Raw genomic sequence first — 15,180 nt, 5'->3', positions numbered from 1 at the left:
GTTGATTAATTAGAAGCAGCGACAACAGTCAATGTTTGAAATGATGCTTTTTTCTGAAATAATTTGATAAAAATTGGTAAATATAGTGAAAAGTATAGTTTGTAGATATGGTGAAAGTTATGACTTCTTTTTGTTGTATGGGTTTTTTTATTACTTCTTTGGTTTTGTGTAACATTTGACATTGGCCAATATATTCTAAAGTTATGACATTTTAAAATCACTATGCTAATTACTAAAGATTGCTCTGTAATTGTGGAAACCCAACAAATTTTATTCTGCACTTTTGACTAAAATTCTTTTAGAATGTCTGACGCTAGAAAAATTAATATCTAAGAACTAAAATTTGATGAAGTTTTTTTTCTCATGAATATTTGTATGTAGGGTACGTAAGTTTCTTATTGATAGGGAATAATTTTACGGGATTATAGAATTTTGGACATTTGCCATTGATATGTTACAAAAAGTACAACACAAAATTTTGACTATTAAAATGTACAGTCTTCTTCAGATGTCAAAATGTTTTCCTTGTCAATGTCAAGTATGAGTATATTAGGGGTTTTTTGGCAACTGAAGAGGGTGGATTTCAATTCTCAAACAGTGTTATACTTGTTGTAACAAATAATGATGACAAATGCCCATAATCCCATTAACCTTCATTATGCGGTTCTTTTTATTCTTTGTCCTTAATGAATGGAAATGTATGACGTATTATAGTCACATTTTATGCAAAAGCATATCCTTGTATACATTTTAGATTCTATGCTACGAGTAATTAATTAATCACTAATAAACCGATAATATATAGTTATGGTCAAGCACTTTGAATTGAAAACAGTTTTAAGAAGAAGACTATCTTTCGTAGAAAATCATATTTCAGTAATTATTACTTAATTGCTGAAAAGTTAAAACATTTTTGAATATTCCGTTATTGCCTTCAATGGATTGGGGCACACTGGTGTTTTCTTGTTGTGTATACAAGTTTAACACGCACTAGGACTTTTTTTATTATATTAGTTTGGTAAGTTTTTACAGAATTTGTCAAAATAAAAATGATTGAATGATAAAAATACTTCCTAAGGTGTAAATGACCGATGGGGATTACAAGAGTGAGAAGGGTCTCGCAAAAAATTGAAATGAGCTTAAAACATTTTATACTGCGATTTTTGAAACAGTTACAGTTATTTGTGCCTGTTATGTATTAAAATACATACATTACACATAAGTAGAAAAGACTTGAACTTAAAATTAAGTACTCTACTTTAACTTTGGTATAAACGTTCTATGAATGAAAGGGCTAACTAAGTTAAAGAAACATGGGTGACTTTGAACATCATCCATACATCATTTTATATTATTTACGTTATAATTGTTGTAGTGCAACTGTTTTTACCTTCTACTCAAGTGATTTTACAAAAATACTGTGATTACGTTGAAGCGACAAAAAGTATTTGTAATGAATTTTTGAACATCTCTGCTTTTGTCTTGACCAAAAAAACTTTGTTGTTGAGTAGTGTTAACATCTAAGAGTGTAATTAAATAGTATGAATTTAGACAACTAAAATAAGTTATACATGATAAATAAATATCAAAATAACAAATAGTCAACAGCACGACTTTTAAACAAACTCTGAGTCAACATGAAATGTAAAATCCATTTTAGAAGGGAATGCTGGCCAATCAACTTAGGGTCTGTTTAGGGTAAGGTTTAGAACTGCATTATACATAGAAACTTTTATTAGATAAAAAGATGTTTCCCTTAAAAACGTAGATTTAGTGTCTTAGTGCTAATGAATAGGTGGTTTACAATCTGATTATCTGTTAATATTAATTCTTTCTAATTAATATTCATCGTGGATATTCTTACTACAATACTGTATCTTGAATATAAATAACAAACTATTGTTTATATATAAAAATGAAAAACCATATTGATAATAATAACCATTGAAATGCATAACCAGCAGCTGACTAGCTTGTTCTCTTAAACGGAAACAAAACTATAATAGTGTAATACAAATGTATGTAAATAATGTTTATACCTTTGTTGTTTCTGGCAAAAAATTGAAATATATATAAATAAAGTATAATGTATGTAAATTATTTCCTTCCTATAAGATGTGAAATATGAATCAAATTAACCAACAGTTTTTATTACAGTCAAATAATGTTAGGATCAATTTGGGAGAAACAAATCTTCCTTAATTTAGTTAGTTCTAAATAGTCTTTTCCCTCATCTTAATATTTCATGAAAGTGGCTGTAATACGTGTGATTAGCTTATTTAATTCTGTGTGCTTATTTAATTTCGTAAACCTACATAGTAAAATTGTTTTCTTTTGGTACTTAACTGTACAAGTCACAAGATTTAAGTTTTAGAGACCTTAATCATAATTATGTTTATTTACTCTATTTATAAATATTCTATCTTAGTGTTTCGTAATAGTTATGATCATAGAATTATTATAAATATACACTCCCCATGTACACAAAATATTCTGTGTAACATTTCTTAATAATAAAACTGTTATTCTTGAATCTTAATGGCTGTGGGTTTGAACTGGCCAGGTTCAGAAATTCTTAAGCTGAGTTTATTGTTACAGATGTAAGAGATTAGACTAATTGTAATTTTTATGAACTATAAACATGTTTATTACTGGGGCTTACACTGCACGGCTTGGTAGTTAGTTATAGCATTAATTAATACAAACTTATGGATTATATAAACACTACATTTATTCAAAATAAAAATTCTCTCTTTTGAACTCATTTAAATGAAAAAGGTTACAATTAGCAAGTTTTATTCGTACAAAGGTCTTGGATTTTTGATGGATGAACACTCTCTGAACATTTATTGTAAATAAATACATACCTCCACAAATCTGCCATCTGGTAAAGTTCTCGTTACCGTGTGGTAATATTCCATTTTTCTTTTTAGTTAGCTTTGTAATCTCAAAATCTTCTATTGGCACTAAGTAGAATATATTTGTGTGTGCTCTGATTGCTAACAATCATGTATTGATATGTTTCTTTAGCCATATGAGGTGTTTTCAAAAAGTATCCGACTGTATTTTCTATTATACAGGAAATTACTAGAATGAGGTATATGCTGGCATTTATATTATTTAAATATTGTGCGCATTGTCGTCACATGAGTTCGGCATTGTGGTGTCAGTCAACTGCAGTGTCAAACCCACTTTTTTATTTACTATGCCGGTAAATGTGAAAAAGGTAAATTGATTCCGATTAAAAAAAAAACTTGATTCCCAAGATAAAAACCATTCAAAAATTGCTTTAAGTGAAATACAGGGAATGTGCTTTAAGTGTAATACAGACAAAAGAGTGGTAAAACAGGTTTTCACTTCAATGAACAGTGAATCAGTAATAAATAAATATGTTATTGATGTAACAACATTAAGTTGGCTTATCAATGTCAATGCTGTAATTTAAAAATAATAAAGTTATCAATCAAGTTTGTTTTTTAATGGAGGATTTTCGACATATTACTGTCTGTCCATGATCTAGCTACAGAGCAAGCATCACTCGTATTTCAATTTATCCAGTTTTAGCAGAAAATTTGACCTTGTGCTGCTATAGCAAAATTAGTTCCAAAGAAATTGTCAGAAGAACAAAAGCATTTGCAGCTAGAAATCGCTCAGTAACTAGAAAGTACATTAACTAGAATTACCACAATTAAAAAAAAATCATAACAAGCAAGGAGTTGCGGGTTTATGCGTATGGATGCCTCGGATCCCAAAGTACTGTCTTCTCAGTGAAAATAGTTTAGTCTAGACCATGCTGGCTGTTTTACCCTGCACTCTAGACTGTGCAGTCTAGTAGTTCATCAAAGTACGCATCCAACTCATTAAAGAGTACTACTTCGAAATTTCTTATATGGCCTAGATGATACAGCTTCATTAGGACAGTGGTCCAGCACAATTTCCCCAACTTGTTCCAAGACAAAACACAGCATCTCTTTATTATATCAGCTCTCCTGATATTGCACTATGTGATTTCTGGTTGTTCCGCCACTTATGTGCCAAAGGTTTCTGATTTGAGATCACGGCTCAACTGAAATCTATTCCGAATTAATCTTCTTGCTGGAGTACTTATAAGTGAAGTCTCTTAGGGACTGACTATTAACAAAAAAACTAGTACAAAAATGATTAATTAATAAATATTCTAACCTTTTTATGTTTAATGTTGGATACTTTTTCAATACACCTCGTTGTAATGTTAAAATATTTTGACTCCCAAGTGACTCAATGTCTGTTACGGGACGTGCAGCAAAATCAGCTTGTGTAAGCTCTGTGAGCAAAACAAAGTGATACTTGTCACTTTGGCTCTCAATTGACACCATGCCTATTAGGATGCACAGCAGAATTAGCTTGTGTATCATGCTCTGGGTGCAAACATCATACAAGTGATACTTCTCTAGCTATAGTAATGTTAATACTGACTCCCAAGTGGCACAATATCTTCTCTATTGGGACGTGTGGCAAAACAGCGTATGTAAGCTATGTGAGCAAATCGTAATATATCGATACTATTTCACTTTAACTCCCGAGTGACACAATTGGAATGCTCAGCAGAATCAACTTGTGTATACTTTGGTACAACTTGTGTGTACCTTTTTTTTCATCTGTTCCAAACATGTTATACTCTTGTGGTAAGATATATCAGTATATATATAGCGGTGTTAGTTTCCGAATTTGTATGTACAAATCAAACGATTTCCATTAGTCTATGACAACTCCTACAAACATGTTATTAAAAAAAATATTAAGTGTTTCCATTTACTTTTGTAGCTGTTCAGATGTTTCTGCCAATTATTATGTATTAGCTAATGAATTTGGAGGAAATATTGAGTTCGATTTTCATGATATAAAAGTTTAACGGAACACAAAAAAATCACATTTCTAGAGTGTTATTGTCATTGACGTATTTTCCACTACTAAACAACAATGTTCACTTTTTATTTCAAACATTTTAATTAGTAAAATGTTTTAAATGTTTATTACTCAAGATTTATTATGTAATTTTAAATTTCTATTTACAATTAAAAAAGTCAACATCTAATCTGAACCACTTTCTGCTTCTCGAGTTGCTCTGCTCCTCTTGGCAGTCACTCTCCAAAAATGTTTCAACTTAAGAAGAAGAATTTTGGTCGCACACCTACGTTGCACTCTATATTTCGATAGAGAATCTATTTCTGAGTAATATTATATAAAATAAATCTCGATATGAACATTATTAACGAAATAGCAAAGGAATTATTGAACCGATGTTTTAACCGTCCCGATCGAGACGGCAGCACTGGGAACGGCACCCTAACCGTCCCGATTGGGACGGTTAGCGCTTAGAGGGTAGTACGTTAAGGTAATGATCACGGAATATCTAGCTTACCCAATATAGACAAATATAAGGCTAGATTTCAGGAAAACTTGTTAAACTTTTTTTAAACAATAAAATTGTGTTCAAACTGGTCTTACATCCATGTTTAGGTTACTAAAAAACCTATTCTGTATAGAGTTTAGAAGATCTGGGGAGGGTGTGTTTAATTTATTGATTCCAAACAAATTTCTTAGAACATTCAGTTAAAAGTAAAGAATCGTGTAACAGTACATGGTTGGGAGCGAGCCGGGCCGGCCCGGGGTGTGTGGACACGTGTGTGGACAGGGTAGCCGCCTCACCCCACTCTGGCCTACTTTGTATTGGGACAGGGACAGTGGACTAGTTTCGAAACCCTAGCAACGCCGCTCCACGCCACGCTGCCGTGTCCCGTGCCGACAACAATGGCCGCCAGTTCACTCCTCCCCCACCCGCCCACCCCCTGTATATCTGTGACTCATCACCTCCATATTACCTACCGACCGAGTGGAAACTCGAGTGTGTCCGAGTGGTCGTCCTTCAATAAGTCTTTGTCACTGGTTAGCCGTACTTTAAAATCAACTGATAGTGGAAGAAAGCTACACAAATTCTTTAACTGATTTCTGTATGAGCTAAATGCGGTTTTCTGTAAGTTCATGTAACACCGACGAGGAATTGACTTGAGAACGAGCTTGACATTGAGATGATGCACTGATTGAGTTGGAGATCGAGAACGTAATTAGCCTGAAACGTCCCCATACTACACTATTTCTGTCTGATTCGGGACCGTACATATATTGTGAGGAATACATATTTCTCTTTTATAACTAAAAATAGCCTACTCCATTTCGATACTAAATTTTTAAATCGCGGGATGTAGAGAAACATTAAGAGTATACGGTACGAGTATATTAGGAGCTCCTTCTTTCATACCACACAATATATACTTTAGTATAATTTTACATGTAGAATTTTAACTTGGTATTAGGTGTTAGTTACTTTTAAGAACGGGAGGAATAATGTGAGAGCCAACGTTTCGAAGGAGTAGATTAAAATGTCAAACCGTTAATTAGTCCAACGGCTTTTTGTGGTAAAAACGGACCATATTTATTTTGATGCCATTTCGTTGAAAATACATAAAAAAGCTACGTTTATACTTCGAACAAAGCATTTGTTATGAACAATACTTGCTCAGTTTGATTATGACATTGTTTCAAAACATTTATGAAGATATATACAAACAACACAGTACTCCTGGAACGTCATAAGTGGTTCAGTTTCCCCACTACATCTTGGATGGCTTTGTTGCTTGTGTTCGGGGCCAGTGAATGTACAAAAGTGTATCTTCCGACTAGCCAGCTATCCGGGATAGTGGAGCTTGAGCGTAGAATTAGTATTAACAACAGTAATTAACAATAAACCAATACATTGAAAACCCCCGACAGAACGGTAAAGAAGAGTAATCAGACAGACATGATTTTTATAAGTGCCTGTCGGAGATGTTGCTAACCAGCGGAGTATGAACGAGCTATTGACAACCTATGATTTAAATACTAATATACCACCCTGGCTATAACTATTGGCATGACTGTCGAGATCCAACTGTAAACAATTCCGTTACATAAATAATAAACATATCTTTTTCGTTTTTTTGGGATCAAAAGAAATTCTATTTAAGGTAGCCAATTTTCGTTCTGAGACACTTTTCCAGAAATAATAATGAAAATATTGCTTGAAAAAAACTTTTTTGATGACCCGACATGTATACTACAAATCGTGTTTTGTTAAGTGTGATACTAAATGAAAGTAATATTTGTACTGTCACTACGTGCAGATAATGTTTGTGTCAACGTGAGGCTAGAAACAGGTTTGAGCCGGAATCCACATAGTTTCCCCCGACCGACAGTAGTGAGAAATGATACCGCGGCCGAGTGTGAGTACACTGGAGTTCTTTGAACCTGCGCCACTCCGGCCTCGACTCACCGCACAGCGGCGGTGCTATCAACGGAAGTGGAAAAAGTGCACCTCTGTTATAGTGCACTGCTATTGCCACTGCGGCCTATTTTTAACACTGTTTAATGACGTCTAGACGCGAGTTTGGCTGAACGAGTGCGACATCGGCCACCGGCGCGCTGCCTGTGCCGTGCGTGTCGACCCGGTCACTCACCCCCCCACATTCCTCACGCATATATTCGTGAGCAGTTCAGAATATCAGGAATATATCCGTGCTCATCATTCTCACAAGCGTATGTCGGAGCCACATTCACAGTCTAATCAATTTGTTCATCGTCATAATTCGTAAATCGAAAAAACGACTGCTCTGTACGCGTGTACGTTTTATTGATGCTATGTTCGAAATCTGAAAGATTATCCATCGTCATCTTCAAGTGGGAAAACCAATGTTCGGTACACGTTTACATTCTCTCTGGCATTCATGGACACTGCATTCATAATACGAGATTGCGTGGATCTATCCACGATCGTCAAGTAGTAACAACACTACTGTAGCGTAGGTGATCACATTTCTTTTTCATTTATTGAGGAACAAATATTGATTTAAGAATTTTATTGATTTACTATATTCAAAATGTAATATGCTCAGTGATGTTTTCACTGCTTGGTTACAATTACATTCGTTTCGCATGTACGTGACATTATAACTGCTTGGTTAGCATTACATTCATTTTGGTTGTGTGTAAGATTATAACTGCTTGGTTATCATTAAATCCATTTCACGTATTTGTGAGATTATAACTACTTGGTTATCATTAAATTAACTTCACTTATCTGTGAGAACATAACTGCTTGGTTAGCATTACATTCATTTTGGTTGTGTGTAAGATTATAACTGCTTGGTTATCATTAAATTAATTTCACTTATCTGTGAGAACATAACTGCTTGGTTAGCATTACATTCATTTTGGTTGTGTGTAAGATTATAACTGCTTGGTTATCATTAAATCCATTTCACGTATTTGTGAGATTATAACTGCTTGGTTATCATTGAATTAATTTCACTTATCTGTGAGAACATAACTGCTTGGTTAGCATTACATTCATTTTGGTTGTGTGTAAGATTATAACTGCTTGGTTATCATTAAATTCATTTCACTTATCTGTGAGAACATAACTGCTTGGTTAGCATTACATTCATTTGGGTTGTATGTAAGATTATAACTGCTTGGTTATCATTAAATTCATTTCACTTATCTGTGAGAACATAACTGCTTGGTTAGCATTAAATTCATTTCACTTATTTGTGAGAACATAACATAACTGCTTGGTTAGCATTAAATTCATTTCACTTATTTGTGAGAACATAACATAACTGCTTGGTTAGCATTAAATTCATTTCACTTATTTGTGAGAACATAACTGCTTGGTTAGCATTACATTCATTTCACTTTTACTGTGAGTAGGGAATACGAATCCAGCATCAATGAGGTTTCTACGAATAATATATTATTCAGTATTTTAGAACTACCTGCACCGCCTCTTTTCTTCCAGAATAAAAAGTCCAGTATGAAGACATTTAAACTAATGTTTTGCACCATTCAGTTTAGTATTCAAATATACGTTTGATTGAAAACAGCTTATATACAATTGTGTTTATGTGGCTGATTTGAACAGTATGAGGTGAGAGAATATTGTCAATGTTACAGCACACAGTAGTGAGTGAGTAATGATAACAAAGGAGTATTAGCAGTAAAAGTAATGATAAGAGTATGCTAACAACCAATATATTAATGGCAAGTTGTAACTGATAAGGGGCAGGTTGAGGCTTGTGTTGGTTGTCCCTATAGAAGCATACCTTGGGTCCCACAGCTTGGCCTTTCTGCCTTGTTTCAAATTCCTCCCAGGAAACTGGTTTTTATTGTTTTGTAAGGGGAGAACACAAGTCCAGATCACCCTGAACAAAAGCTACCCCTATATTGCCTTACTTGGAATCTGTAATATTTTAGTCCTTTGAAGCTCATTCTTAAACTAAGAAAATAACTGAAACAAATTAGAATATGTTGAAATACATCCATCAGAGAAAACCCGTTTTTATGTGAGTTTTTATGTATTAAAATAATTACCACATTAGTTTTATGGCATGATTTTGAAAGAAAAGTGGTACAGCATTGCAAAAATGTATTAACATCAAGAACAATGTTCTGACCTGTATTCTAGTTTTATTTTGGAATTAGCCTTATGTTGATTGTTAAGCAAAAGATTTTGTATGTAATTTTTAATACATTTTAACAATATTTATATTAAAAGATAATAAGCTGTCTATTTAATTGTTCAAACATGCATTTTTTTCTTTTTCATTCTTGAATTTGTTTTGTAAATTTCCGCAAGCAAAAAATATTAATTTTATGAGTTATTTTCTCAATTTTGTGTAGAACAATTTTAGCAGTAAATTCAAAATCTAGTTGTGTTATTAATTAGCCCATCATAACAAAGTAACATTAACAGCATGTGAACTAACGTGGACATGTTAATCTATATGAAATGTACGTGTTGTGTATTTAGATAAACATACAATAAGTACATGTTTTGTGACAAATTATGAAGAATTTTATGAGTCTCGTTGAAAAAGGTTAAGTGAGATATTTACACTTTCTTTACAGGTGTCAATTATTATTAGTCAGTGATAGCTAGAAAATTACAATGGGTTTATGTGAAATCCATTTTTTAAAGGTTTCAGCCCATTAAGTATTTATGTTGTAAACCGACTTTACGAAGCAGGATTTCATCCTATCATCATCCATCAGTAATCTGAAAACTGTAAAAGGTCATCTAAAGGATTCACAGTCATCTATCTTTAATCATTTTAAACATCCTTTATCCTTCACCATCAAGAATGTTAGCTTTGTAACGATTCCAGTATATTGTTTTCCTTAAGTTCTTTTATCTAATTCTATCATTTGATCATTATATTTAGAAACATTTATGTTTTGAATAATGTTAAAATTAATGTAATACAAACTATGTATTCTATAAGGTGGCTGATGCTACAATTTAACAAGGACTCCGAACCACGTATGTATCCTTAAACCACATATGTATCCTTCTCTTGATTATCGATGCCTAGTAACAGTGTCAAGTGTTATGTTCCATAGACCCGGCCTCTCAGTACAGTTTTATACTGTAATTGCTGTTTCATACTGTACAAATTTTGTAGAGTAATTTAAAATTAACTTTAATATCTGGATAGGCGTTAATGGGACTTTGTCTGTCTAGGGTCCGGAGCTGTTTGCAAACGTACATTTCTCGCAGGTCTGTAGCCAAACCTTTCTCAAATTGACACTTTTGTATTAATGTTATCAGTTTGAGCTCATTAAATGCAGTACAAATTAAATACTTTTCACACAAAGGCTTAAAATATTTTAAATAAGTGTTCAGGTTTTCTTAATACATTAACTCCCATTAAAACTACTTTTTCTCATATAAGGAAGTATTATACTATATTTAACTACTAATTTAATTTGAAATTTACCATTGGTCAACCGATGGTTTAATTAATACATTAATTGTGAATAATGATAACCATACAATTTATTTCTACAATATTATCCAGTAGCTTTCACTAAACAGCAACAAATTTTGTACAAACTTTATTTAGCCAAAAAATCACAGAATTTGAATATTTTTATTAAACATTTATAATATATAGATATATTGTTACAAGTTTGTAATTTATTGGAGGTGTATAGAAACTTAGAACAATTTTTATTTACTGTAAATACTATAAATTAATGTTGAAGAGTCACAATGTACTATACATTTAATTTAAATTTTCAGTGATCCATTAATATGAACAAATTATTTTGCAATAACAGCATAATTTCTAGATAGCCCATTCTAATTTTTGTTCCATTCACCCACCCACTTACAGGTAAATTAATATTTACAATTTTCAATTTTCTACATTTAGAAATTTTCTATAATATCGCTTTATTTACATTTATAATGTTGGTGGTTTATTCGTATAATAACGATTAAAGCAGAATTTAAAAAGAGTCATTTTAGCTCATATCACCAGCACCTTCAACAATATTATTTTATATTTACTGTCAAAAATACTGTAAATGTTTCCAAGTTTAAATATATTCTAGTGTATTACCTGTCTTTTGGCAAGGACAGGCATAACAAGGTTAAAAGATCAGCCTCTCTCCTTTAAAAGGATTTGGTTTTTTAATTAAAACTTTTGTAGAGGATGCCCATTTATACACTTATTGTTTATCAAACATATAACTGTATATGTGTTAAATGGTGTGAAGAATGTGTAGATAGTTGTACTTAAACTATTTTATTTAATTCTGTACTAAAGGCTTGTATAACACTACATAATGACAAGGGATAAAGTATGGATTTACAATAATCAACACTAAAGCATCACAGTTACTGCAAGTTTCCAGTGCTGCCTTAATAAGTATGGGATAATCTTTTTGAAGAAAAATTGTGTGTCATTTGTAGGGTGGATGTAATAATTATCTAGTAAATTTATATACATTTGTAATACTCATCTCTACTCTCCTTCCTTTATTTTTTTCACAGAAACTAAAATTATGTTCTAACATTTAATATACAGATAAAGTTAATGGAAAATTATCTAGTAAATTTATATACATTTTTAATACTCATCTTTACTCTCCTTCCTTTATTTTTTCACAAAAAATAAAATTATGTTCTAACATTTAATATACAGATAAAGTTAATAGAAACAAAAAATATTACCAAATGAGATTACTCAGTTAAATTTATTAATGAACCTACTCAGAGACTTTTTGAAATAGCTAGTGTATTGTCAATCTCATATTTAAGCTCACAGATGTGTCTAGCAATACACTTAAACATTTTCTTGTGCTAATCACATTCTAGGCATATATGGTTGTATTGCCGGTTTATTTAGGGTTCAATTTTCAATAAGTTTTTTTGAGGTGCTCACAAGTAATGGAGGGATATCCTGCAAGTATTTGGTTATTCTGAACAGCAATAAACCAATTATGGCAGATACCAAAATCCCTTCATCTTGTAATGTTTTAGTCTTTAGTCTAAATTCTTTATTAATGTCTGCCAATTGTCACTTATTATAAATTTAACCCTGTAATTTTCACACTATTTAAACATTTTTGTTTATGGCCTCACACCAGAATTTAAAATACATTTAGAACAAATAATTTCATCTTTTGAGATTTGATAAAATTTAGCCTCAGTTTTAATGGTGCTCTGAAATAATTATATTTTTCAATTAAAAAAAAAATGTTCATATGCAAATGATAATAAATCTAGAACATTTTATACAGGTTTTAAATATGAATTGCGGTAAAATATACAAACAACATAACTTAAAACCATAGTTTCATAGTAAAACAATGACTTCAGTTATATTTTAAATTAATACTGTTCAATTTTGATCAATGAAATTTAAACAGATATAAAAACAATATGTCTCAGAAAAATGTACAGAATAGATTCTTAGTAGACCATAATCACTCAAAGTTAGCTTGCACAGTTCAGACTGACATATCATGTTAAGTTTTCAAATTATATAAAAATATACATATATTACAAAAAAGGTTTATTGAAATATTTAAACTTTAAATGTAATGTAATTAAGGTTTCAATTTAAGCAGATAGGTCATATGCTCATAGCTAATACTGTTACACTGTTGGTCATCATAAATCAGAAAATTTGTATTTTTTAAATTGTTCTAAGCTATACATTTTATTTTGAAGGAGAAGTTAATGTACAACATATATTGATATTTATAAACGAATTACTTATGCATTTTAAATTTCAGGCCATACAGTCATTCATCATGTTTAATTTGTTATGTTATAATCTTTAACATTTATATGATTTATTCAAAGCCTAATATAAACAATTTCCAGAGAATAAATCAATATGAGGTTACAATACGATATTTATAAACATTTGCTAGTATAAAGTTTGCCAATTCCAATAAAGGAAATGTAACTTAATTCCATTTTAGGAGCAGCCAACGATAAATTGCTCAAAGTCGGATCCCGCAGAGGACCATTCGGCGATATATAGTTTAAAATAGGACCGTTCTGAAGACCAACCGGCGATTTATCGACTGCGACTATTTACCAGTTCCATATCGACAGTGACTATATACCAGTTCTCTACCAGACGTCGTAGCCCATGTATCACCGTTGCAAAGTTTTAGAATTCCACTAACGTTTTGTGAAATATACCACTGAAAACTAATTGGTAATAAAATATACTATTTAACACAACTACATATATTCGGTTTCGTCCTTGTTTGCATGGAATAAATTTATAAATAGATGTCAAACAATGATAGTAATAATGATTATATATATATATATATATATATATAAAATCATTACAATACAATATTGTATATTGAATAAAGCAATTTCCACAGTAAAACAATGCCTCATTTGCGTTCATACAAAAATTTTTATTCTTTTTTTTTATTAGGCAATATTTTCAACATTGGAAGGGGTTCGCAATTTATTTTTAAAACCAATACAATTCTACAAATTTTGCCACTAAAACCAGCTTCCTATGTTTGTTCTAGTTGTTTTTTCTTTTTGTTATTCTAACAAAACAAAAAAAATCCAACAAAGTATTGAGTAATCTTTTGGTTCTGGTCCGAAAAGGTTAAACTCGATCATGAGCATGATAAAAGGATTTTCCAGAAAGTTGATATACTTCTAATACTGACCTGAGTGAGTGGGCCAGAATGACTGGGATAGCTGTGTACTTTCATTGCTACTATGTAACTGTTGATGTGGGATTTGTGGCACATCGTTTTAATTTCAACTCTGCCATGGGGATGGTGAGATAGATTTTTTTTACTGTGGGTAAAAACATAATGCTTTAATATATATGTATATGGAGAGTTCAGGAGTATTCTTGTGGAAACTTGCAGGCAGATACCGAACAATATACATTCAAAACAATCTAACCTCACTTTAAGTGATAATGATAAGTGACGATGGTAAAGGCATGTTTAGTTTATATATTACACTGGCTGCCATTTTTGGTTTAACAACTTAAACCCACTTCCGTTTCTTGTTTCATTTTCTGCCTTCGTTTAGAAGTTTGTATAAAATTAAGGAACATATACAAGCTAACTCTTCAATAAAATTTTTGTTGTATTAATTTATATCTGTAGTTAAATGAGGAAGTATTCCACTTCAGTATTTTAATCTTGTGTGATAGTTGTCATTGTAAGCATCCAATATTCCATAAAGTTTGTATTTTATATTGTATTTTTTGGCTGTAATCTAAAATACAAGGTTACACAATATCATGTTATAGTTATCGTTTGCCAAGACAGTAGTTGTAAAGAAGGTGATTGTTTATAATTATAAAGAAAGTAAAATAAAAGATAAATCGGGTTAAATTTTGTTAAAAAATAAAATAATTCATACTAAATAACTTATAACTTTATTTTTTTAATGAGTTTTTGAAATAAAAATAATTGATTTATTTTAATAATTGTATTCCAGATATAACTTACCTCTTTACTATAATGTGAGCTTTGTTCCTTCTATTTAAAATACAATTATCTCTGCAGGGGGCAAAATCAACATCAGTATAGTCTATGTAAAAATATTTAACACGATTCTCTTATCTATAACAACTTAGTTCAAGACTTTTGCTGTAGTAAACAAAATAAGTAAAGTGTTTTATTGCCTGTCTTTATTCCTCAAATTAAAATAAATTTGAACATAAAATATTTACGAAATATATTCTAACAAAGATACTTTATTATGGCCATTGTATGGACTATAATGTAATGGATATGTAAATAGTATTGTCAGTT

General features: G+C 31.4%; 1 protein-coding gene across 9 annotated transcripts in view; it reads left to right on the top strand.

The window, feature by feature from the left end:
- LOC124360274 (insulin-like growth factor 2 mRNA-binding protein 1) overlaps positions 1–15,180 on the top strand; it is an 86,760-nt gene that overhangs the window by 49,292 nt on the left and 22,288 nt on the right. For 5 of the 9 annotated variants that reach the window (XM_046813733.1, XM_046813734.1, XM_046813738.1 and 2 more), the window contains exon 3: positions 10,595–10,630. The exons of the other annotated variants lie outside the window; for them this stretch is intronic. In XM_046813733.1, coding sequence (XP_046669689.1) covers positions 10,595–10,630 — 36 coding nt within the window. The remainder of the gene's footprint in view (positions 1–10,594; positions 10,631–15,180) is intronic. 9 annotated transcript variants of the gene reach the window in all.

This window comes from Homalodisca vitripennis, chromosome 4, assembly GCF_021130785.1.
Source record: "Homalodisca vitripennis isolate AUS2020 chromosome 4, UT_GWSS_2.1, whole genome shotgun sequence".
Classification (NCBI taxonomy): Eukaryota; Metazoa; Arthropoda; class Insecta; order Hemiptera; family Cicadellidae; genus Homalodisca; species Homalodisca vitripennis.
Note: the sequence above shows the minus strand (reverse complement) of the source record. Positions and strands in the feature narration are given on the sequence as shown.